The following is a 25,920-nucleotide window of genomic DNA, read 5'->3' as shown; positions in this document are numbered from 1 at the left end:
AGCACAGTAGAGCGAGACCAGATGAAACACTCCTTTCTGTTGGTACATTGTAGCATTTACACACATTTACAGGCACTGGAATGTTAATCAGGTGGTTTCAAAGTGCTTTTGATAGGCTGTGTAAGAGAAGTGTGTTTGTGTGTGTGAGAGATGGTATGTGTTTAAGTGCAAAGGAGGAGCATCCTCCACTTTTCCTGGCCAAGACTGATTTGGATCTGGGAAAGAAGATCCAAGCTTGTTTCTAAACCTGGAAGAGAGAGTGGTTTTTAATTAGAGCAGATTAAGGTGTGTATGTGTGTGTGTGCGCTGGTGGGTTTGCACCACGGTAATGCTAGCAGACGTGCAAAGCCGTAGCGACACAAAGAGACCAGTGTTCACTTCAAACCCCAGGACTCCTGCGCTCCCAGGGATATAGAATTAGAATTAGCAGAACAGGCATTCCAATTCAGACCCACCAGCAGGCTGCCGGCCACCGTGCAGACCTGAAAAGAATGGGGAAGCAGGTCAAAGCTGTGTCTTAATAGCCTAGAGTTGCTTCCTCTTCTCGTCACCTCTCGTGTACCCAGAATGACACTGTTTCCTGAACAAGTAGAATCAGATTTCTAGCTTGAATCTACGATGTGGTATTCAGATATTGCATTTCCAGCTGATATGGCAACAGTATAAGAGGGAATTATGAACAACAAAACAAAAACATTGTGTTGTGTTCAAAGAATAGAGATGAATCTTCCTTTTCTCAGAGTAATATTTTGTCTTCCCCTCTCACCAGAGTGCAGGAGAAACCGAGGTGTCCATTGTTGCCCAAAACAAGGACTGCTATGAGAGCGGCATTGTGTGCATGAAAATACTGGTCATTCACGTGGGCCTGACCAAAATCTACTTCACTGACAACTCTGGCAGCCCTGTACGGACGAAACACACACAGTCACACTCTCTCTTTACCAATCAAGCAATGCGCCTGTATCTCCTTTCCTCTTACAAATTAATATATCAGGAAAGATCCAGTGATTTTAACTGATACTAATCTACTTTGTCTTGCCTCAGAGCCCGTCCACTGTTGTCGGTCGTGGGTCAGAGTTTGAGCTTTGGAAAGCCGGCTACTACACTGTGGTCCACTTCTCCAATCAGGACCTGACCATCCTCTGGGACCGCAAGACAACTGTGCACATTAGAGCTGGACCTCAGTGGAAGGTCTGGACTAGGAGTACATTTTTCAGATGAGAAATGATTTTAGTTTTCTCTGATATACATATATATCTTTGTTTATACTGAATGTGTGGAGTGTTATTATGAAAGGAATCTGAAAACATGACTCAGTGTCTTTCCTGTCAATTAGGGCCTTCTCAGTGGGCTATGTGGAAATTTTGACAGTGTGACAGTGAATGATATGACCACCTCCAGCCACATGGAAGTCAATAATGCACAGACCTTTGGAGATAGCTGGGCTCTGGGACAGGTATGAGTCACCCCAGCTCCTCTCCTCCAGTCATTGTTCCTTTACCGTCTTTCCCTTTTCTATCTTTGTGTATCTCCCACTCACTCTTTCACTCGTCTCTGTTTCCCCTGTAATTTATGTGGGTTTGACTCCCTCGAGTCCACTGTGATATTTAAGAGTAATCAGACACTTGATCGCCTTCTGTGTGTGTGTGTGCGTGTGTGTTGTGTGCATTTTAGTGTGAAAGTGACTATGTAGTTGAGCGACCGTGTGAAGGCGACTTAGGCAGACAGCCGTACGCCAAGAGGGAGTGTGCTCTCCTCTACAGTGATGTCTTTGCACCTTGTCACAACGTGGTGAGTGCCATTGAACTGATGCACACACACTCTCTCTCTCTCTCTCTCTCTCTCTCTCACACACACACACACACGCACACACACACACACACACACACACATGCACGCACACAAACGTTGCTACAGAGTGAGCTGCAGAAAGGTTATCTTGCTTGCAGCAGGGGAATAGGGGTTGGTTAGGGGTTATGGGAACAACTCCTAACTGATCCCAGGGAATACACTGTTCCTCAGAGATAAATACCACAGCAGATCCGGGGCTACACACAAGAACAGACTCACACACCTGTATGTTATATGACATTATTGTATTTCTCTATGTGGCCAGCAGATGGAGCTATGTATATATGTACAGGGGCCACCACATAAACTCACTTGACTTTTATAGTAACTGACACTTTACACTTTTAATAGACATGCAAGAACTAATCCTTGCATGTGTCTGTTACAGTGCCTTTGTTCTCACATGTGATGCATTTACATATATGTAAATAATTTCATGAGTGATGGTTTATTGTTCACACTGTAAAGATTTTTGTTGTTTAGTAGCACATCTCCTTGTAAGCAGGTGCTGTCATGGCACTGATTTGAGCATTAGTCGCTTCTCAGTGCAAAACACACACATTGCACCTGTGTGCTTCTTGTTATTCAAGATTCAAGACTTCTCAAGACTAGAAGCGTGTGGGGGGGGGGGTTTTTCTGCAGAGACTCTGCCCTCTGCCTGGATTTTCTTCTTATCTTCTGTGCCCGGGATGTTCACTTGGGGGGGTATGTCCACAGCGCTCAGGTGAGGTTGGGGCTTCATATAAAGGTAGCGACCTGATACCAGACTGTAAACAGCAGGTATCCAAGAGACGCGATGCTAAAAAAAAAAATTGGAAATATAGTGAGGCGAAATGCCAAATGAGGGTGAATTTAGGGTTGGCTTTAACAATAAACGATAACACTGCACAGTATACTTTAAAAGCCTGGATTTCCAACAGGGACCCCTAGGGAGTCCTCACAGTAACTACAGGGGGTGCCGCCAGATTGCCTCATGATAATTTATAAGATAATTGATAAGTTTTAATTTAGTTTTTCAATGACTATTATTATTTATTTATGTACTGTATTTCCCAAAACTTATGTGTCTGAAAATACACATTAACATCAATTCAATATATTATTAGATAATTTAAACCTTTTTAATTTACAGTACACAGCATTAATGATAGGCTAACTGTTACCCACAAATCCGTGTGCAGTCATGTGAGGTAGCACCTTTTTTTTTGGTCATATATTTACCAGCAGTGTATCGTTTTGTACCTTTTTCTAACAAGAGATTCTGGCGCACTATCCAACTCAGAAACCACCAGTGAAACTGCAATGGGTGAAGCTAACGCACCTTGCCATGCTACAATTGCTGCTGTCTGAGCAGCTTTAGACAAGTGCCAATGAGAGAAGACCGAAAAATATTTCGAGAAGTATCTCAAATGCAACTCAATTCCATACAGTATCTGTAGTGGGGGTCCCTGCACCGTCTCTCTTTCAGCTAAGGGGTCCTTAGCTTGAAAAACATTGATTGCTCCTGCTATAAAGCAGCATGGAGCAAGTGAATACTGTGTTATTTGGTGCCTTTGCATTCAGTTTTTATGACTTCGCTCAGAGACCAATTCCTGGCAGTTTGTTCTGTGTAGAGAGTGACTAAAGTGCAAGACATCCATGTGCACTTTGAGAGAATGTTTGTTGCTTTTTTTTCTACTACAGTGCTCTGCCGAGATATTTTGTACATTTTTGTACATTTTTTTATCAGATCAAAATACTTTCAGGACAACAAAAATAACATGCACGAAATGCACATAAATCTATATCTATCTATCTATCTATCTATCTATCTATCTATCTATCTATCTCTATATCTATATATATGTATAATATATATATAAAATATTGGTATGTTTGTTTATGGTGTAGGGAGAAAAACATGGCCTTGTATTTCTTGTATTTCACTTATCACTGTGAGTGGCAGAGAAGCAACTGCACTATGCAGCAGTTTACCAGACAGAGATTTTTTCTTTGCCTGGGCATTGTAGAAAAGACAGTTTCACACAAATAAATGGATCTGAAGGGTAGTAGCTGCTCTGAAGCATTGATCTATAAATTCATGGTTAAATGACACAGAGTTTTTCCATTTTGCATTCAGACAAGAGAAGTGGCTGTCACGTTCAGTCTCAATTTTCAGACTTCTTTTCAAAACAGATATGAGGGAAGTCAGATTTAAAAACACCAGTGAAGTCAGCCAGACATCCCTGTTTTAGTGACTTTGCTGGAGTTTTCTCCGCATCCTAATTGGAGCGAAAAGCACCCATCCGAGGAAGTCATTTCTAAAACTTGCTTTCTTGAGAAAAACATGTTTTTTTCTGGCTTTTCATAATGTAAGTGTCCTTGCTCTGCAAAGACACACTCAGTTTGTCTGGCTTGTTGTATAAAATCTGAATGATGTCTTAACTGAAACTAAGGGACAAGTGAGATTCATGGTGTGACAGAAATGTTGTGTTGTGCTAGAGAACACAATCAGACATCCTGCTTTACAGGTACTTGTTTTTTATTGGCAGTTGACACATGCTGTTGTAAAAGTGATGCACTTACAGCAGTCGTTTAAAATAACATTTGTATTGAGGGTAATATAGGGATTGTTTAAGTTGTATATCACAGATTTTGTTAACACAGATTGTTTTTGGATTGTTCATAACCAATATAGAAGTATAAGAAAATGACTGAATCACTCCAAACTACCTTTTCAATAACATGACTGTATTCAATTGCCAGCCAGCTGCTCCACTCAGGATGCAGCCCCCGCCCTACCTAATCAATATTTGTGCTTCTCACATTGTGTGCTGTTTTTGTGCATTGCAGTCGCCAATGTCAAAAACACAAAGGCCCAGTTACCATCGCCTTTGGACAGACAAACTCATTGCTGATGCATTTTGTCTGTGTGTCATAGAGCTCATCTGATCCCCTCTGCACCAGAGGTTGACCCACATTCCTTTGTCCTGAAATCTCATCACTCCTTCGCTGTCTGAATTATTGAAAACTACTCACCCCCTAAACAGTCTCTCCCAGCGAGATTGGCCTGGTTCGCTTTACGATTGTTTGTGTGTATGTGTGTCTGTGTGTGTTTGTGTATGACCACGTATACGTGCTGTGCGTACCCTCCAGGTGGATGTGGCCTGGTTCTATAGGAACTGCCTGACAGACACTTGCAATTGTAACCGCGGGGGAGACTGCGAGTGTCTCTGTACGTCCATCGCTGCTTATGCACACAAATGCTGTCAACAGGGAGTCACAATACGCTGGAGATCGCCCTCTGTCTGTCGTGAGTACACACACACACACACACACACACACACACACACACACGCACATGATCATAGTATGTCAGTCTACTCTGTGTTGGTCTGAGATGTGACCCCTGCTTACCCCTTTGACCCATTTTCAGCAGTCCCTCTGTGCATACACCAATGTTGTGCTGTTTTTCATCTTAGTCACGTATTATCTCAGAGCTACTGAAATGCTTTACAACTTCTAAACTGTCTTTCTCTCACTCTTTACATCTCTTTATTGAATTTTCAAAATATTTTCTTGCTCTCTTTCAGCCTATGATTGTGAATACTATAATCAAGGTAAGTATGAGTGAGGGCTAGTCGTTTTCAGAGAGCTATTTTGTTGATTGTTGTTTCCAAACCTTACACACTCTGATTCCCTGCCAGCTTGTCACCGCACTGATTTCCTCTCTCTTTTCCTCGCTTCCCCACAGAGCTAGGCGATGGCCCATTTTCCTTGGTGAGTGCTGTCTATAATGACACCATGTTTGGAGTGAATCGCACCAGCAGCTCAGTGTTTCCTCTGGTGAGAGAGAGACCAGGGCAGTTGCCTGCCCCAGGCTTACTGTTCAACTTCATGATCACAGCAGGCCTGCAGAAGGACAGAACATCACGTAAGCACCCACAATCACACAATAACACACGACTAGTCTTTGTGTTTTTGGGGTAAATTAACTCCCATTCGCTTATTTTCGCAGGTGTCCCTGTGGTGTCACTGGAGTCTGCAGAGAGACCAAACTTTTTCCTTGTCGTGTCAGGACGCAGCCGGCTTCAGCTGGAGCGCTGGAGTCGAGGGCCAGAGTTTGGTCGCAGGGCAACCTTTATCCAGCACCAGGGGCTGTTTCTGCCAGGTCACACCTCGTTTGAACTCATCGGCCAACCTGGAATCTTTCTGACACTGACACGCACTGCTGCACGAGCTCAGAGATACGACACCTCAGAGGGCTTCAAAGCCAGCAGCAGCTTCACACTGGAGGGTCAGAAACACACACATATACCCAACACATATCTATTTACATACACAAAAAAATAACTAATCTGGTGTTTTTCCTCTCTGGCAGAGAGCAGCTTTGTGATACCTTACCGCATGATGTGTGAGTGGCGTTACCAGGCCTGTGCGAGCCCTTGTGTCCACACATGCAGTGATCCAGATGCCACCCGCTGCCAGTTCCTGCCTCCGTAAGAGGCTTGTCTCAATAAAGGCACTCATTATTCAACCAACATAATCAAAGCTTAGCTCAGGTGCTGAAATAGTGTCTGTATGTTACAGTGTGGAGGGCTGCTTCCCACGTTGTCCCAAGAATATGGTCCTTGATGAAGTCACTAGAAGATGTGTCTACTCAGAGGACTGTGAGTACAACAGACGAGTGTTTTGTCTTAAAAGTGCTCTATAAAAAGTTATGTTATGCCTCATGCAGTAACCTGTATGAGTATTGGTCATTCACCAATCATCCCAATCATGATTGTGATTCTGATGCCATTATATAGCAGCAGTTCAATGAGAGTTACTGTCCTGTTTTTTTTGCAAACCTGTGGACCTATAAAGCCGTGTGTGATGACATGCTGTGACTCAAGGCTATACCTACGTAAACATGGACTTGAATTGGCAAGTTGTGAGCTTTTGGCTCCAGTTAGCAGAGGGCTAAATTATTAGCAACATTTACTCTCCATCTCTGAAATGCTTTGCTGATATTACCACGTGGTTTATTGTGTTTTATTGTCAGACTCTCTTTTAAGATCTGTTTGCATAGGACTAGTATTACCTGGGGCCTCTGGTAATTTGTACTAAATGCAGAGATTGTAACAATTTCACGGCAAATTACCTACCATATTTCGCCCAACACAGAGGTCATGTGATAATATAAGTCCCATGCAAATCGGCATCCCGGAGTTTGGGGTTGTTATAAGGTTTTTTGTTTTCTCTGCACCTCTTTTCTGCCTCTTTTCCAGTCAAGAACTATGGAGGTTGTTCTGGCAATTATAAGTGGAAGTTTTGACAGCATTTTGGGTGCAGGAGGCTCATCTTCCTACACAGCTGCAACCCATTCGCAGAAAGAGCAGGCTCAAACCCGTTAGAAGAGAGAATCTCGACAGATGATGAGATGGATGACGTGACAATATGTGGCAGAATCTGTTATTTTTGTTTACCCACATTTAATAAAAGAATAAAAAAGGAGATTAATACTTTAAATCACTGCTAGTGGTGCTGTGTAGTGTTTCTGTGGAGAGTGGAGATACAAATTACTGTGCGCATTATATCCGGGGGATAATGACAGTAAATTTGAGTAAAATACAGACAGGCTTATGTAAATGTGCCGCGTGGTACACAGACATGGGAGGGTAGTTTCTAAATCACATGAGGCTCCCTGGTAATACTAGTCCCGTGCTAATAGGGCTTAAGACCCTCTTTTTGAAAAGTCCGTCTTCCCTTTTATGGGTTGCTCTGCAGTATAGGCCGTTGTTGCCAGCGCTGGAATAGCAACTTCTTCTGTAGGATTTTCTGCCGTTGAATCAGGCTTTCATCATCTGAAGGCATGTGCACACGCATCTGTGTTTGTTGAACAGCCAATAGGAGCAGCCTCTGAAATGACTTGTGATTGGCAAAAGTCTCCAGTCACAGGATAGAGGTGCAGAACTCGACCATTTGAATTACAATGTGCTGAAAGGCTATTATAGAATTTTTGTCCAATGGCGCCAAAAAACTTAAATGCATTTTCAAAACTCAATATAAAATATGTACTTACAATATTAATCGTCTGTACTAGGTGTGTCCCTTCCCCCAACTCCAACACCGTTTGCATATGTGACGTGGTCCAACAGAACTACAACAGCTCCACCAACTACTTCAACTACAACCACAACAACCACTACGACGACTACTACTACCCCTGCAAGGCCTAGAATCACAACCACCACTACAACAACCACATCTACTACGACCACCACTACAACCACCACCAGAGCAACTACTACCACCTCCTCCACCACTGTCAGGCCCACGACAACCACAACCACCACTACCACTCCCGCTACTCCCAGTACTACATCAGCAACTGAGCGTGTCACCACTCCACTTACCACGTCTCCATCTACAACTCCTCCTGCTCCTCCCACCACTATTGTTTCTACCACTCTCACTCCCTCGACCCTGCCAGAGATAACCACGCTCAGCACAACTGAGATGACCCCCACTCAAACTACGATAACCACAGGGGTCACTACAACCACCAGCACAACAGCAACACCCTCCACTGTATCCACTGAGGCCACAACAGTGCCCTCAACTTCCTCTCCTCCACCCCCTACCACTATTTCTTCTACCACCTCACCCTCCGTTCCTACCTCCACCACCGTTACCACACCCTCAACACCATCGCCAACACCCCCAGTAACCTCCACCCCACCTCCACTAACCTCCCCCACCACTCCACCACCACCCACCACAGCCATCACAACAGCCCTCACCTCCACCACCCCTGTCCCTGAAACCACCACTGAAACCACAACCACTACTCAGCCTACACCTTCGCCTACAATGGTCGCCACAGAGACCACCACTCCAACAGACACCTCAACAGTTGTGGTGACAACCACAGCACCACTTCCTACAACCACTGAGCCCACTACTGAGCCAGTAACCACAGAAGTAATCCCAAGCCGTGACACCTCTCCTGTGACAGAGGAAACGACAACCACGCAGCCATTCATCTGGCCCACTACCCCATGCACAGTAAGTGTTGTAGTTAAAGTTCAGTACACGGCCACAAACACACTTTTCATGAACCTGCATATAAGCATCTTGAAGATAAATTTGTTTACTGAACTTGATAAATTGGGACAGTTCTGCTAGGTGTAGTATGTAATTGATTACTCACATGAATGAATTTACCATTAAAGTGATTATTTCAGTAAAGGCTTGTTTTTTTTACCACAGACATTTTGACTTGCTTGAAACGTGCAGGTATTACTAATAGCATTAACAATGCCTCTGCTCTATTCAAGTGTCCCAGTATGCCATGACAGTGTGACAGTGAGTCAGCATGAACAATACCAAGACTTAAAACCAGACCGGCTTAATTAAATGCGGTCATCATTCATTATATTGACAGCTTTGCTTTAATTAGTGTGACTGTGAAAACACATCAGTGAAAAAGGCTTGCTCCACTCTTAGAAATGTTGTATAAGTCATGAAATGCTTTATGCGCTACTTGTAAAATACTTTTATATCAGCAATATGGAAACTGTTACCACAGGTATGAATCCATAACCAGTCTGTATATACAATACAGGTAGGCACTATGTAATGGGAAGATTTGGAGACTGGAAAAAAACAGCTCAGTATATAAAAACGCAAATATTTGTATTTACTGATGCAAAAAACTCTGCAGATGGCTATTAAGATGTGCTGTGACGTGTAAACAAGCCTTGTAAAAGCAAACTGTGTGTCTTTGTCTCCACAGCCTCCGTACTCCTACCGCATCGATGAGTGCGCTGAGCTGATCTGTTTCAATGGAGAGCTGCTGCTTCACAACTCCTCTCTACACTGTCGCTACAACACCACCCAGCCCCAGTGCAGTCTGCTGGGCCTGCCCATCCTCATCAACACAGACCCCTGCTGTCCACTGTGGCAGTGCCCCTGTAAGGGTGGTTGTTAACATTAAAAATCAGATTTTCCCAGTGATTCAGTAAAAGGCAGGTGTAGTGATGAGAATTTGTTGCACCGATCTGTGTTTGATGTCATTGATGCTTTTGCCAGGTCGCTGTACTGTGATGTCAGACCTGCGAGTTATCACATTTGATGGCAACAACGTGGCCTTGTATGATAACGGATCCTACATCCTGGTTAACCTGCCCAGAGAGACGATTATTGGCACCGTTGAGAAATGTCCGACCAGCCAGGTAACGTCCAAAAAATAAGATATGAACTGTGTCTGAAAAAAGACATCTGAAAACCATATTTTTTGTGAAATGTTTTGTTTTCTTTGTAGAGCGTAAACTCCATCAGACGAACGGTGAGTACAGTCTCTTCTCTTTTCCCCTATCATTCCTTACAATTGACCCTTCGCTAAGGCCCACCCCCCTTGGTTACTGTTGTCAGGCCTGTCTGGCAAGGGCGGAAGAAGAAGAAGAAACATGATATGAGTGTCTGATCATAAGCCCATCACTTAGCATTGCTGACTTATGTGGCTTTTTGTTTGGGGCTTGAAGCAAGTGATTATAGTGACTTTTAAACTAGGTGATTTTGTATGCTGCACTTGCATGACTGGTCTTAAATGTGGACATGTTTGTCTGCAGAATAAGCACTTTCAGAGAAGTTGGTAGCTGCAGGCATTCACGTGATACTTGTAAGCACCGGTAAATATTTGGGTTAAGTCAGATTTAATCAGTCCCTCACACAATCAAACACGACTTAATATTAGCTATTAAACAAAACATGCTTCAATAATCAACCCGCATCCATCTGCAGCTGATCAGTGTGTCTTCTGCTGGAAGTAATCCTACACACACATTCAGCAGGAAAACAAGCTGCTGTGTGCGGCTGGGTCCAGGAGATCAAGGCTGCATGGAAAGCTGCCAGGGCTGGGAGAGAGCAGAGCTGCCCACGGACAGCGAAAGACAGCTGGGTGAAATCAGTCCTGTGTCTTCTCGTGGCCCAATCATGTCTTCCTGCATTTACTTACACTCAGATATTGGAGATTGGTGGTTGTTCTAGGGAGGGGCTTAGAGAAGGGTCAAGTTTTTTTGCATCAAAATCGAAAGTTGCCACTTATTCAATAAATATTATCTTGTATCATTCCATTTTCTAATTTTACTACCCTACAGAGTCCTACAGGTGGAACATCTGGTCTGTGTTTTAAGAAGCTGAACATTACTACCTCCTCCTATAGAATCATTATCAACCGACTGGATCGCAAGGTGAGTCTTTTTACTTAATTCAGTGCCACAAGTTCAACTTATTCCACATAAATGATGATGTTCCTCTGTGCCTATGTGTCCATCTGTGTCTAGGTGACAGTAAACTACCGACCTGCTAGGCTTCCATTTTCCCGTCACTCTCTTTACGTGGAAGACACAGGCAGCATGTATCTCATCCACACACCTGGCGGGATCAGCATACAGTGGTATCACAGTACTGGCATCATGGTGCTGCAGTACAATGCTCCTTATAATGCATCTGTGCCCACTCGAGGACTGTGTGGTGAGTCTACACAAACACACACACACTAGCTTTGACTAGATCAGCACCAGCCTCATTTATCTAAGCGCTAGCTGTTACCACCTAAAGGTTTAATGTCTAAACAGCAGCATCACTTTGACGTGAGTCCTTATGGGATATGACAGTTTGAGATGTTGAGAGCCATGTAGTTTAATGAAGCAGTTTCACACAGACATCATCTTGCTTCACATATATATTTCTAGCTGACAATGCAGCAATATAACTCACACACACACCTACACTGGCCATCTGTCTGCCCGTTATGTCAGGTTGTTGTGACGGGAACCCAGAAGATGACCTGAAGCTGCCCAATGGGACAGTTGTCAGAGAGGTGGGAGACATGGTGCTCTTCCTGCAGGCTTGGAGAGTCCACACTACAGATGAAGCCGAACACACACGCAGAGTCGGAGACAACTGCACTATCGGGGACTGCTCCACCTGTCTCTCCATGCTCTACCAGAGAGCCTTCATGCCATGCCACAGCAAGGTAGCTGCACTGTTATTTGATAACATCACTGTGTGACATTTCAATTTTTAACCTTTTTTCTGACATTTTAACGACCAAACCATCAATTGTGTGATCTGAAAACAGATTGATCTATAATGAAAATAATGAAAGCCCTAACTGAATTTGCCCTGCTTGTGAGTTTGCAGGTCCCACCAGAGCAGTTCTGCGACATCATGTGGGCGGGGGATCTGCACTACAAGGATCATCAATGTGACTTCCTGGCTGCGTACGTGGCGGTCTGCTACACACATCAAGTGTGCATCAGCTGGAGACGACACAACTTCTGCCGTAAGGAGACACGGGCAAAGAAATGACACACACATAACACAGATGTACCCATTCGTGTTTCCCATTTGCTCATGCATTGCTAAGTGTCTGTCATCCTGTAGCATTGCGCTGTCCCCCTGGTAAGGAGTATCAGCCATGTGTGAGCACCTGCGCCAGTCGCACCTGTCTGAACAGAGAGTACTATGAGGAGACCACCTGCTCCTTCATCAGAGAGGAGTGTGTGTGCCGCAGTGGAACCATCCTGCACCGTGCTGACTCCCCTTACTGTGTAACTGAGGACCGTTGTGGTGAGTGACAGAGTAATTACATGCCTTTGTGACGAAAGCTGCACTGTCAGAGAGTCTGAATCGGTTTTGGACTGTGCCTTATATCACTCCTAGACTCACATACAGTGTATTTACTTGGTTCTGATGTATTCAGTGTGCACAGATAATGATGGCAACCCCCGGGCCCCGGGCGAGGTGTGGAATGGCTCTTCTCGCAGCTGCTGTCTGTACAAGTGTATGGAGAATGGCTCTGTGGTGGCTGTCGAGCCAGACTGCAACTCTGTGCCGACGCCACTGTGTGAGAGGGAGGGAGAGTATGTACTGGATGTACTGGAAGAAGGAGCCTGCTGCCCAAAGAAGATCTGTGGTGAGTTTAGAGATTAAAGTCTTTGCCAAGCAAAGCATCTGATCCAAAAAACAAACTTCTGGAGACTGTATTTGAGAGATGGTGGTTTAATCTTCTCCCTTTGTTCTGCTTTGAAAGGAATACTTCACTGCCTCCCCCAAATGATAATTTGTGTGTCAAATACTCACCCTGTTTTACATAAAATTTGTGAAGAAAACTTTGTTTTTCTCACATGACTCCACAGTGAACAAAGAATTCAAACATTCTTGATGAATTGTCGTCACGGTGGGGTGCCGCGTTTAAAAACAACAAAACTGTATCAAAACAGCCGTTCACAAACTCGCACACAACTCACGCAGTATAATCTTTTTCAGAAGTTTCATTTATCTAGTCGTATGTTCAGTACTGCCCTAACATATGCATTTTCACTAAAACCGTAGTATTTACAACACTTCTGCATAAACAGTACAGGCACGCTACTCATCAGTGTTTACAGTATTGTGGTTTTAACAAAAATAAAGGGAGGGTAATATGGCCCTAAAATAATATCACAACATTTCAGGGTATTTTTGCGATAACATGAATTCCCTCTGAACCGCTGAAAGAGCCTGAGAAGTCCGGAGCTGTTCATAAAACATTCAGGATGCCCAGGCCTAACGATGCCACCGTTTATTCCACACTACTGAAGCTGCTCCTCTTTTTGGAACCACCGCAGAGTGAGTAATAATTTCGCTTTCAGCCATGCTTGTTGTTGCTGTGGGAAACAGTATGATGTCAACAAGTGGAAATATTGCAAGTATCACGATATGGATTTTTCATATCATATTAAAATTTATACTGGCATTATCATGAATGAGATAATATGGCACACCCCTAGCAAAAATGCATGTGTCTGGGGAGTGCTGAGCATTCCCCAATCTTCATAAAGAATGCTCACCTTTTTTGGATTCTTTGTTCACTGTAAAGACGTGAGAATAACAGAAAACAAAAATCATTACATTTCAGTGAACATATGACCCATTCAGTTATATTTCCTTATTGCCTTTTTTGCTTCTTCACTACTTGTCAGAGTGCAACATGACCATCTGTGACAGCGAAGCTCCACCTTGTGATAATGGAAACAGACTGGTGATCGGTTACAGCGCTCTGTCCTGCTGCCCCGAGTACAGATGTGGTGAAAACAAATTTTAATTTCTCAACTCTTGCCTGCAAAGTTTTGTTGTAAATGTTTTGTTTAGTGTGACATTTGGCCTGGACTTTTACTTTCACTAAACACTTTGCTGTGACTGGTCTTTCTCAGAGTGTGACCCCATGGCATGCCCGCCTGTGTCTGCCCCCAACTGCAGGGAAGATCAGTTCCTAGTGGAGGTCAGGGGGGAGAAATCCTGCTGCTACTCTTACCTGTGTGGTAAGTTTTAATTGTGGTTCACGGGTCAGTCTAAAACTTAAATCTTTGGTATGAGGCAGGCCATCTGCTGTGTCTCCATCTTTGGCACCACCATCAATTACAGCAACAGAACTGAATTTGTTGTTTGTGTTTTCTGTTGGGGCAGTGTGTGAGTCATGTATTGAACCTATTCCAACATGCTCACATGGAGAAATTCTGGCCGTGGATCTAAACACTACCAACAGCTGCTGTCCACAGTACCATTGTGGTAAGTGTGTGAGAGTGTGTGTATATATGTGTGTGTACCTTCAAAGTCATCTTTATACTTTCTCTCATGTGTTGCAGTATGTGATGTCAACCTGTGCCCTGAATCATCTGTGACCTGTGCACCTGGTCTCACTTTGGTTCAAACTGCTATCCCGGGGCATTGCTGCCCGCAGCAGCACTGCGGTATACACTCAAAAACACTCTCATACATACATATACATCCTGTTTGTTGCTGATGTGTGTTGAGTTGATGACTGGATTGATCTTATCTTGAAGTTATTATGCCTGTCACGTACTTACATAAACTTCACGCCACCTCTCTCTTTAACTTTCTCTCTGTCACTCCCAGAATGCCAATGTGAGGACAGCTCTCTCCCCATCTGTCAGGTGGTAAGTCAGCAAAAAGCTGCATCACAAGTCACTGTCTAATCAGGTCTTTGCTATTAAGAAGAAAAAGTGAGAAAATTCTGTTAAGTCAGCAATCTGTTTTTCTCTCAGGGGGAAGTGCTGGTCGAGGTTCCAGACAGCAGTACCAACTGCGGTTGTCCTCAGCATATGTGCCGTATGTGTAACACAAGCATGAAAGCTCACAGACTCACACCTGACACTAGTGGGACAATTAGCAGGGTTCCTGCAGATGATTAAAAAAAAGTCTTAAATCCTAGGGTGCCCAGGAGGTCACCTGGTAGAGCGTGCGCCTCATGTACTAAGGCTGTGTCCTTGCTGTCATACCTGAACTATCAAACAAAGACAAAAAAAACAAAAAATCTTAGGAAATTTTTGTATTTGTCACTTATGGTACAGTATGAATATTATCGTATGTTTTTGTGTGTGTATAGAGAAGGCAGAGGTGTGTCTTTTCCAAGGGGTAACAGTGCTGGGCCCAGGCCAGTCTCTGGTTCAGTATTTTGAAGGGGAGCTGTGTTACACTGTCCATTGCCTTCATCACAAGGATCCAGACTCTGGCTTCTATGCCATGGAAATTACCTCTGTCAACTGCTCTCAAAAATGTGGGCCAGTATGTATCCAAACACATTTAATGTAATATTTTGATAGATCGCATAGTCATTGTGAGAAGCAGTATTTTATGTTTTACACCATGCCCCATCCACTTATCCTCCCTTCTGCATCTTGTGCTCAACCTCAACGTCTGCATTCCCCTCATCTTTTTAGCACCAGGTGTACGTAACATCCACGGACCCTCAGGTGTGCTGTGGCTCCTGCAAAAATGTCTCCTGTACTTTCACCAACGAAAACGGGACAACAGAGCTTTTCGCTGTAAGGACAAACACATTCACGTGTGCTCAATGCTCCATTTTTTGAGCAGTACTCATTCTGATTTTGTGTGCAGGCAGGGAGTTCCTGGGTGGAGAACTGCACACGTTACGACTGCATGGAAACAGCAGTGGGAGCGGTGATACTTGCCTCTGGGGTGGTTTGCCCACCTTTTAATGACACAGAGTGTATTCAGGTCAGGACCTCTGAATATAATATATATCTGAATTTTCCTGACAACATTTGAGGTGAGAAGCAGGCAATGCAGTTACAGAATCTTGACTCATATTGATCAGCGCTGCCCAGTTTGACAGTTTGACTGCAGTTCACAAACAGTGATTGACATGATTGACAGCTGTGTTAGAGACGTCTCTGCTCTGATTGGTTGTTTTCATTGATGGATTCATGTAAATGCCAATAGGAGCACTAGGAGGAGGCAGGGGAACATGATTTTTTTAACAGTCTCATGTTATACTGTCAGGATGTAGTGATCAAAAGTCATCATCTTAAGCTTTAACCTCGGTCTCTTGTCTTACTGTCTTCTTGCAGAGTGGCGGTGTGGTTCAGAGCTATGTGGACGGTTGCTGCAGGACATGTGAGTTTCCCAGTTTATTTGATGCTGCTGGTATTGCTTTGAGCTGCCAATCGGAGGGGTGAGCGCCTTGTTGCCTGGCAGTGGATGGGCTTATTGGCTGAGTGGATGGGGGTGTGGCCTGTTGTAGAGGGTGGAGATAAAGTCTGTTGTTGGCCTTTCACTACATTTCCCACAATCCCTGGCTTTCAAAGTTTGGCCTCAAATCATCTGTTTGCATATTCAAGAGCCTGCACAGCTCAGACAGAAGGAATATTTGGTGGATATGACAACATTTAATATAATTACTAATTTAACATACAACTTCCTGAGCTTGTGGTTTCAAGACGCTGACATGCAAAGTGTTCTTCATGTCTACTTTACAAAATGATGTTGAGTAATAAGATATTTTTGTTGTGCGGATTAAAGCTTTAAAAACATGCAGTGGTGACATTTTCTCTCGCTGTGGATTCGGCATTGCAGCCTCGCCCGCTTGCCTGCTTTTGCCGTGACCTTGCAGTTTGTCCAATCAGGGTGCGCCACGGTGAGCGTTTTACCAATGAGGATGCGAGATGGTGCAGGGGTTAGAATTTGCCCTGCTGTGCTGCTCTTTGTAGTACATCAAATGACTGAGTTCCTTGGCTGGCTGCCCGGAGTGGCCCAAAGAAGAAGCGAAATCCATGTGCATGCCAGCTGCACTGATTCCATCCTGTGTGTGTTTGTGTGTGACAGTGAACTGTGTTTTCTGAACCAAACGTAACCTTGTGTGTATGTTCTCCTGACGTTCTTTGAACCGGACTGCTGTGATCCTGACGATGCTCCAAGGTTCTGGAGTGGGTGTTTTACCATTTACCGTTAATCCTGTAACACCCACTGGTAGTACTAACTGTGACACAGGTACCACCACCTTATTGTGATTCTCTGGCATCCTGACACTCAGTGACTCATTCACTTGCACTTTCAAGCTTTGCGTGAATGTGTGTGGTGTGAGTCTATTTTTATGTTAGTGTGTCTTGTCTTTTCATTTTCTTCCTTCCACTGATTAATCCCCAAACACAGTACATGAACAACATCAAAACCTCAAATATGCAATGTTAAATATGATAGAGAGGATATAAAAGAGAGAGCCTTTAACAAATCAAATTGTGAGATAAAATGAGCTCCAGTTATCCATTAAGAAGAAACTGGAGTTCATCTACTCCTTTCACACATTCCAGCCTTACACAGAATCCTTTACACCAGCTTTGATTGGCTTAAAAGTAAGGTTAAGTTTAGGTCAGTAGCCAATAGGAGAGCCAGATCTCTGCTGAGAGAACTGTGCCCCCCGTCACCCAACTGTCAATCAAAGCGAGCTCCTACTGCTGGGCAACAAAGAGCCCTGCTCAATAGGCCTTTCAGGGTTGTGTGAGTGACAGATCTCTGCGGTAAAACGATCAAAGAATGTGTTTGTGTTTGAGCATATGTTTGCCAGTGTGTTTGTGTGTGTGCACATTTCTTTGTGTGTGCTTGAACTTGCATCTTTATGTTTTCTGATGTTAAATGGCATGTCGTGTCAGTGATGTTATTGCTCTGAAAGTACTGGTGTCTGGAGTGACTTCTGAGTGTTGCTCTGTGTATGCATCTTAATTCTGTGTGAACGTGTGTGTAGGTAAAGAAGATGCTAAGACATGCAAACGTGTGGCCATTCGGACGACCATTAGAAAAGATGACTGCAGGAGCAACGCACCGGTGAGACAGGAGAGATGCTAACCTAAAATGAGGAGGCTAAGTTGGCAAATAAACATTATTTTAAACTACAATTATTGCTTTATACCTCTTGATGTCATCATCTCCCTTCCTCTTACAGGTAACAGTCTACTCTTGTGATGGGAAATGCCCGTCTGCCACCATATTCAACTTTAACATCAACAGTCACGCCCGGTTCTGTAAGTGCTGCCGGGAGAGCGGACTCCAAACCCGCTCTGTCACACTCTACTGCTCTCGCAACGCCACAGTCGTGGAGTACAACTTCCAAGAACCTCTGGACTGTTCCTGCCAATGGAACTAAAAACAAAATAATATACGAGAGCACAACAAATACAGAGAATGTATGAATAGATGGATAAATGAGGAGGGTTTGATTTTTGAACAAGCATAAAAGCCAGCCATGTTTCATTTTATTTGTCACTATGGTACACTTTACACTGACCCTGAGTCATAGCTGTAACTTAAAGATATTGAAAATAACTGATGTTAAGTGGGAGGTTGTTTTGAAGTAGTTTTTATATGCACATTAGTCTTTATTTTCTTTAAGACCTGCAGTGCCAACCCAGTCAGCTTTCTAGTGCTCTCAAGTGATGATACGATGCCATTAGCCTTTTATCCTACTGTATATTAACAATTGATATCATGTTGACACAGAAGTTGTTGCATTTTTTATATCTGCTATTGGGTTCAAACTCTGTATATGCATTTTGGTTTGTCCTAGGAAATACATTTAGCCTTTGTACAAATGAAAGTGTAATGCGAAGCTTTGTGTCCTTAGAAAAGTTTAATGAGTTTCGAAAATGTGACCTTTGCGCTTTTTTTTGTAGTTTCTGTATTTTGAAGTAGGGGAATAAAAGATTTAACAGTGTCTTTGTCTCTGTCCTCATGACCTGCAGTGTGTCCTTTTCACACCCCCTTTGGGTATTTTCGTCCTCAAACCCTTATTAAACGCACACACTCATCCTGATTCAGCGTTCGCAGTGCTGACACGTGTTTGTGTTTCACCTCTGGGAGGTTATTGCTGTGTGGGAGTCACCTCTTCATAACAGAGCCCCTCAGTGGACTCAGCTCTCTGTCTGTCAATCATTTCTCCCTTTCACATTCCTGTCATTCCACGCGGGCCTACGCTTCCACCACACCCCACATCCGAGCCAAACCGTTCTCACCACTGCACCAGTGTTTATTTTCGAGGTTATGAAAACAAATCTTAGACCTGTCTAAGACTGTAAGTGGCTGTCTGACTGTTGGTCATCCGGAGGCGTGAAGCTGCTGGTTTTAACATTTCAATTTCCCACAAAGCCTGTCCACATCTCTCTTATCCCTCTCCTCTCCTCCTCAGTATGCCCCCACATCCCCAGCCTCCCCTCCTCTCCTCTTCTCTTCTCCTCTCTCCTCTCCTCAGGAGCCCAGGCACTGGAGTGGCCATGTGCCCGTGGTTGCCATGGTGAACTGCTCTTATCCCAACAAAGAGCCAGAACAAATTGGGTTGAACTCATACATCTCTCTCTCTCCTTCACATAAGGGTTTGCCTCTCGGAGGAAACAGCCACTGGACGCTGACTTCAAGTGCGCGCGAAATTCAAATTCCAGGCTCTGCGTAAAACTGAAGTGAAACCAAGACCAGATTTTCTCAGGATTTAAGACAGCTTGGAATATGTAAGCTACTTTCAAAGACTTTTTTAAGTCTAAAAAAGTTACACACTTTTTGATGCTGCAGCTTTGCCTCAGTGACCCAAATAGTTTGGGACTTTCCACAGCAGATGTTTACGCACAAGGCAAATGTCTTGGGTTAGTGTATGAGCCTACCAATGGCTGTAAGCACTGCTAGGATCTGCTGTTTGTCTCCTTGGAAGTGACCGTAGTGGATCAGTGACTGCTGGAAGGTGTGCGTGATGACATGGAGTGACATTTCCAATGGGTGGAACAGAGCGTCTGTGGTTACTTGCTACTTTATGCCAGGTAAGAGAAAGGCCTGCTGTTCTCTGTAAAGCAGTTTGTATTTAATGTGCATCATGTTTATCTGTCTTCACAGGTGTATTGTAATTGTATTTAAAGCTCCTGTGTGTAGGATTTAGTGCAGGGCAGTGCACAGACATTTCAGGGAGCGGGTGCTCATGCGAAAAAAGGGCACCCATCACATACTTTTACGTATTTAGTTATTTCAAACCCCGTACACCCATGAATGGTTTAATTTTACATCAGTGAAAAACAATGTCAAGGCTTAGGACAACCACTTTCATTACCTGGCAGGCTGTCACCAATGAAGGCAGGTCAAGGAGACATGGATGCCACTCCACTGGGCACTTGAGCTGCGTCTGTTCACTGTGGTGACTGTGACGAGGGAAGGTGAAGAGTGAGGAGCAGGGGCTTGTGCATTCTCGCAGATTTAGAACTCAAATGCAGTTTGTGGACATTACAACACGCTTTTAATTTAGAATTGATGCCATGTACCATATTTTTAAAAAAGACGTTTAGTCAGCAGCCATAACGGCAGGTGCCTGATTACCACCTGGGGTCTGTCTGTGCAAGCGCCTGATTTAGTGGCATCTCGCAGTGAGGTTGCAGATTGTGTGTAGGAGAATTACGGCGGCCGACACGAAAATGTGGCTTGCCATGTCTACAGCCAGCGTTCTGGGTTACTGTAGCAACAACATGTCGGACTTCGTAGAAGGATCCTCTTCTTATGTAGATATTAATGGCTCATTCTAAGCCCAGTTGGCCACCAATGTCTTTAGACGTCGAAATTTGGTTGAATCCAGGTTGTGACGTCGGTTGACCTGAATTCAACGTCAGGACAGTGTGTAATACCATCACTTGATGTAGAAAACTGGCGTTGATATTTTGGTTTTGATTTGTGTTGTCAAGTAACCAAAATTCAACATCCTTCAAACGTCTCATGTCAACATCATCTCGACATAGAATACCGTCATTTAGTCGAAAGGTATGGAGACCAAAACCTAAAGTCTGCAAAAATAATGTTAACGTCCATAAGATATTGTCAACCTGAGTCCAACATCTTTCTAACATCATTTTGACATCTTGTCCCAGCCAGTAGGTAACGAATCGAAACAGTTCTCATTTCCAGGCGATTATGAACTAATGAAAATGTAGTTATGAGTATTATATACAAGTTGCGTTATAGTGTTATAGTTATATTATAGTGCCATTATAGGCCCCTTAATCCTACACACTGGACCTCAAAGTACATGGGATTTTTGGCTTCTGTGACACATGTCATTTTCCTCTTTCTCAGGTAGTCCTCCTGACCTGTGAGAAGCATTTAAACCCTGTTGAGGTTGAAGTTGTATTCCAGTCCTTCCCTTCCACTAGAGATTCAGACACCTACACAGTCACCTGCAGGACTGCAAGTAACCATCTGGTGAGAATATTGGTCCAGGAGATAATGCAGATGTACTCTTGTTCAACTTATTTACAGTAGTTTGGGAGCTAAATTAATAATCCCATCTCTGCAGGTGTATGTGGATCCCATTGATCATTCAGCATGCTCCCCTGACTGCAAAATCTCACTGCAGTTGGTCGAGGACCCGAGAGGATATAACATCACACTGAGAGCCAGCAGAAATGATACGACTATTGCGGCAAAGACTTTTCACTTCAGTGAGTGTCCATGAACTCTGAATACCACAGCCCTGATGGAGAAAATGAACATACTTAAATAGTGTTTGGTATAATGCTTATGGTGTTAACATCTTTCATGTTGTCTCTGCTCCTTCCCTTCTGTATTTGTGTCCAGCCCCAGTCTCCCTGTCCTCCTTCCATATATACAGCACGACGACTACTGCTCTCCTCACATGGAAACCTCACAAACAACAACACCTATCCACCTTGAGTCTTTACGACACTCACACACAATCTGTCACACACATCTTAAACATAAACTCATCGGAGGAAAACTCTATGTACGCAGTGAAAGGTCTCCACCCTGGTACACGCTTCAAGGCCAAAGTCGTGGTGACCACATTCCTAAAACACCTGAATATGATGATAAAGCAAGGACTCAGCTTTGGCATGGAAGCAGGTATTGTACACATCAGGATTGCATAACCACAACTTTATCATTAATTTTAAAACCGGTGTTAGTTGCTGATAATTTGTGTCTTCAGCTCAGTGCCCTCCTGACTGGTTGGCCAGTGGAAGAAGCTGCTACACTGTGAGAAAGACAGGGTTGACCTGGAGCAATGCCCAGCACAGCTGCAAGAATCTGGCAGCTGGAAGTCACCTGGCTGATCTGAAGACCCTGGAAGATGTGCTTTTTATATCCTCTCACCTGCTGAGCCACAACAACCTGCTGCTGCTGTGGACCGGACTTACTGACCAGCAGGTAGCCTAATTACAGAAACATTTCAAGGAGTGGCACTTAGAAAAATAAGCTATTTTCTTCTCATCCTATCAGTCAGAGGCATAATAAATAATTACTTTGTATTGTGCCTTTCCATTTACATCGTCAGAATACCTAATGTTTCCTTGAGAATGTGCACATTTATATATTATTTATTAACATTTTCTCACACTGGATCACATTTGAGAATTCTCGTGAATATTCATGAATAACTTTATAGTTAGTAATTTAAAAAGGAATTTGTCAAGAAAACCTTTTTGATTAAATATTTACAAAACACTGCTTATTTCTGTCTTGCAAGACTCAAAATCTTGCATTATGTGGTCCTGTATGATATGGAGGAATATGTAGAGTGTGAACTGCAGAAAGTAGATTTTTTTTATGACTTGGAATTCTTATCTTATATCATTCAAATCATTTGGATCACATGATCGACATACAGTCCATCACAACAACCAAACAATACCAGTCCCACCCGTCACCCAGAGGGGTCATCCTACCTATAGAGTGGCTCGCAAATCATGAATATACTACACACATTATTAACCAAAGAGAGACATGACAGGGCATAATGAATAAAATTCTGTTCCATCACAAACAATGTGCCGCCACTTGTTCTTACACTGGTACATATATAGTGTCAAGACACATGCCCCTGCAGACAGAAGATTTAAAAATATCATGCAGTGTAGTTTAACATTCCTGCATGACATTTTGTCACACAAACACTGCAGGACACTTTCGACACTAAAGTCTACTCCTGTAGTGTGCATGTCATTAGACTCTATGTGTAAAGGAACCTACACATAGGAAATCACAAATACTGCACAAGAGTAAGAGTACGGTGGAAGTATTTGAATCACAAGTACTGTCAGGTGGATTGCATGTTTTTATGTTCTTAAAAGTCCTCATCTATTCTGAGGATTAATGCATTTGCTTAACTCATGTATTTATTTTCTACTGATTTTCTTTATATGAAGCCACATTATTGATGAATTGTTGTTTATCCCTCATGTTCTGGGTATTACACTGGGTAAGGAGGGAGGGTGGGTTAGGATGTGAGTTGTATTTGTGCACTGGATTGATGTTCACTCATTGTTTTGCATCGTGAAAAATCTCATTAAAAAAGGAAATGGCCAAATAGATGTTTATTTAATGAGTATACTTAAGTAATGAGGTATAAAGTTTTAATACTCTTTGTAGGATTTTTTTTATGATTGAGTACAATAGTTAAAGAAAATACAGATTTAACAGATTATTATAACATTTCAAAAGCAGCCTATCTAGCCAAAATGACACTTTTCTCTCGGGCTGCATTGGCTGAAGCCTGCAGGTCCTCACATATTGTGGTATATACAAAAGCATAGACCTAATAAGACCTCAGAGGATTTTAGACTCGATTTCAGGCAGTGCAGACATAAGACTGTAAGACTGTGTAATGGTAATCCACTGCTGAATCACTGGAAAGTAATTTTCTGGAGAAGAAGTTTCCTTTCTAAACAGGAAAAGCCCCACGGCAGCAGTTACTCCCTAAAGAGGAGTTTTGTTTTTGAAACTTTCACTTTAATGACAGTGAGCTGGTTGGGTCTGTCATGTGTATATATAGAGTGCAGTGCATAATATCTCTCTTTTGTCACCCCTGCAGGAGGAGGGACATCCTGTCTGGTCTGATGGCTCAGCCTATAACCTGACAAACACTATGTCATTACTGCCAGCCAATCAGACAGACTGTTTTGCCTTTCAAAGGAATGCCACAGGAGCAGGATACTTTCTCACTCCTTTCTTCTGTAACATCCCCTTACCCTTCATCTGCGAGTACCAGAGTAAATAACTTGAATAATGTATCTTTATTAACCACATTATTTACTGTGCATAACCCTTTATCCATTATTGCTTAATCTAAGGGTGAAGAAGTAATGCAAAACACTTACTAGTTAAGTCAAACCATACAATTTCTTCTTCTTCTCCCTCTTCCACAGTCCCTCCAGCCCCTGCCTCGTTCTCCTTTGACCTGGTTCAGGTGACAGAGCAACAGGTAGAGCTTCGCTGGAGTGACCTCTCATTCTTGAACTCTCTCAGCCTCTCATCCTTTGAGATATGCCTCCAGTACCAAGAGGAGGCAGATGGAGAGTGGGGTCAAGGTGAAGAAGATAGAAGCAGGAAGTCAGAGGACGTAAAGGGGACACAGAGCCAGAGAAGTATAAAAAAAGTTGTCAGGGTCCCGATTTCCCTCTCCTCCAGGGGGGTGACTGTGGCAGGTTTGTCTCCAGGGAGCGTCTACTCTTTCACCCTCAGAGTCTCTCACCCTGCTGGTGCCACCTGGAGCTTAGGACAAACACGGACTGCGTACACTAGTGAGTCTGCTGACAACCTGTCACACACACAAGTTACGCAAGCAACATCTTATGCTAACAGATGTACTGCAAATGTTTGTTTTTTCTTCTCACAGGACCTCTTCCTCCTCAAAATGTCACCATCAGCCACATTACCGTCAGACAGATTAGTGTTCACTGGATGCTGACAGACGCACAGTCAAGGGTTGGATGGACATTTGTTGTGCGCTATGTGGACATGTCTTCAAGACAACAGAGGATACTTGGAATGACCAACATCTCCAGGTTATCTGAGACTGGTGGGCTGCAGTCATACACCGCTGTGATTGGAGGGCTGGAGTCTTACAGGAAATACAGTGTTGAAGTTTACACAGTCACCCAGCACGGGATAGAGAGCTGCGGACAAGCGTTTGTGACTGCACAGACTGGTAAGCATGTAACAGGCCTTTTTCACAGCAGCCATTTTGACTTGTCATAGTAGCTAATAACATTAGTGATGGCCCTGCTCTGTTCAAGTGTCCCAATAAGCCATGACTGTGTGACAGCGAGCCAGCGTGAACAATACCAGAACCCTGAAACACACAATTAAATGGAATTCAGCCATCATTCATTTTATTATTTACACCTGTGCTTTTACTATGACATGTCAAAATGTCAAAATGATTCATTTCAGTTTTTGGGAAATCTAGAAAGGTATTGTTTGAAAATTCAGGCAAAATATACAAAAGAAAATTTTACAATGACAATGCACTAACTCTCCGTCATTGCCTTATTCAATCAGCCAGTACAATACAAACTGAGATTTGAATGGACTTTGGTTGTGAAGCCATTGTGCTGTTAATGTGACTGGTGACCATTAGCAGAGATATTGGATAAAGCGAGATACCCCACTCAGCTCACTTCCTGATTCAGTGATGTCAGCGCCACGCCCCCGTAGGAGACTTGCGGCAGCTCTGAATGTATTGTCGTCAATGAGGAAAATGAACGTGATCACTATTTATGGCCAATTCTTTAGTCACTAAAGTAAATATTAGGTTCATTTTCCACAAGCCACACATCTTACCAACATTCTGACACTAAAGCTGCATTTTTCATCCGCACAGATCAAGAGAAAGTTAACTTTGTTTGAGCCCTGTCTGTCTCAGAATACAAGTTCTCCCGAGATTTCGTAAACTTGATAAACAGGCGGTAAAATCAGGTGCAAAAT

At 43.4% G+C, this 25,920-nt stretch overlaps 2 protein-coding genes across 5 annotated transcripts in view; both read left to right on the top strand.

Moving 5' to 3' along the window:
- Positions 1-18,829, top strand: part of otogl (otogelin-like) — a 31,747-nt gene extending 12,918 nt beyond the window's left edge. The window contains exons 26-57 of the mRNA XM_050073161.1: positions 770-904; positions 1,045-1,191; positions 1,337-1,456; positions 1,675-1,791; positions 4,987-5,143; positions 5,424-5,450; positions 5,585-5,764; positions 5,849-6,127; positions 6,212-6,329; positions 6,421-6,500; positions 7,916-8,880; positions 9,611-9,788; positions 9,907-10,049; positions 10,139-10,162; positions 10,974-11,066; positions 11,160-11,349; positions 11,637-11,854; positions 12,022-12,163; positions 12,265-12,450; positions 12,584-12,796; positions 13,845-13,949; positions 14,076-14,183; positions 14,329-14,430; positions 14,508-14,612; positions 14,779-14,819; positions 14,928-14,991; positions 15,269-15,447; positions 15,603-15,707; positions 15,781-15,900; positions 16,254-16,299; positions 17,924-18,003; positions 18,122-18,829. Coding sequence (XP_049929118.1) covers positions 770-904; positions 1,045-1,191; positions 1,337-1,456; positions 1,675-1,791; positions 4,987-5,143; positions 5,424-5,450; positions 5,585-5,764; positions 5,849-6,127; positions 6,212-6,329; positions 6,421-6,500; positions 7,916-8,880; positions 9,611-9,788; positions 9,907-10,049; positions 10,139-10,162; positions 10,974-11,066; positions 11,160-11,349; positions 11,637-11,854; positions 12,022-12,163; positions 12,265-12,450; positions 12,584-12,796; positions 13,845-13,949; positions 14,076-14,183; positions 14,329-14,430; positions 14,508-14,612; positions 14,779-14,819; positions 14,928-14,991; positions 15,269-15,447; positions 15,603-15,707; positions 15,781-15,900; positions 16,254-16,299; positions 17,924-18,003; positions 18,122-18,322 — 4,968 coding nt within the window. The 3' untranslated portion in view covers positions 18,323-18,829. The remainder of the gene's footprint in view (positions 1-769; positions 905-1,044; positions 1,192-1,336; positions 1,457-1,674; positions 1,792-4,986; positions 5,144-5,423; positions 5,451-5,584; positions 5,765-5,848; positions 6,128-6,211; positions 6,330-6,420; positions 6,501-7,915; positions 8,881-9,610; positions 9,789-9,906; positions 10,050-10,138; positions 10,163-10,973; positions 11,067-11,159; positions 11,350-11,636; positions 11,855-12,021; positions 12,164-12,264; positions 12,451-12,583; positions 12,797-13,844; positions 13,950-14,075; positions 14,184-14,328; positions 14,431-14,507; positions 14,613-14,778; positions 14,820-14,927; positions 14,992-15,268; positions 15,448-15,602; positions 15,708-15,780; positions 15,901-16,253; positions 16,300-17,923; positions 18,004-18,121) is intronic.
- A 565-nt stretch (positions 18,830-19,394) lies between these two features.
- Positions 19,395-25,920, top strand: part of ptprq (protein tyrosine phosphatase receptor type Q) — a 58,793-nt gene continuing 52,267 nt past the window's right edge. For 2 of the 4 annotated variants that reach the window (XM_050074117.1, XM_050074116.1), the window contains exons 1-8: positions 19,395-19,979; positions 21,274-21,399; positions 21,494-21,638; positions 21,775-22,059; positions 22,145-22,362; positions 24,026-24,203; positions 24,360-24,734; positions 24,830-25,141. In XM_050074117.1, coding sequence (XP_049930074.1) covers positions 19,935-19,979; positions 21,274-21,399; positions 21,494-21,638; positions 21,775-22,059; positions 22,145-22,362; positions 24,026-24,203; positions 24,360-24,734; positions 24,830-25,141 — 1,684 coding nt within the window. In that variant the 5' untranslated portion in view covers positions 19,395-19,934. The remainder of the gene's footprint in view (positions 19,980-21,273; positions 21,400-21,493; positions 21,639-21,774; positions 22,060-22,144; positions 22,363-24,025; positions 24,204-24,359; positions 24,735-24,829; positions 25,142-25,920) is intronic. The other 2 variants (XM_050074118.1, XM_050074119.1) reach the window with 2 other exon arrangements.

The sequence above is a fragment of the Epinephelus moara genome, chromosome 20 (assembly GCF_006386435.1).
Source record: "Epinephelus moara isolate mb chromosome 20, YSFRI_EMoa_1.0, whole genome shotgun sequence".
NCBI lineage: Eukaryota > Metazoa > Chordata > Actinopteri > Perciformes > Serranidae > Epinephelus > Epinephelus moara.
Note: the sequence above shows the minus strand (reverse complement) of the source record. Positions and strands in the feature narration are given on the sequence as shown.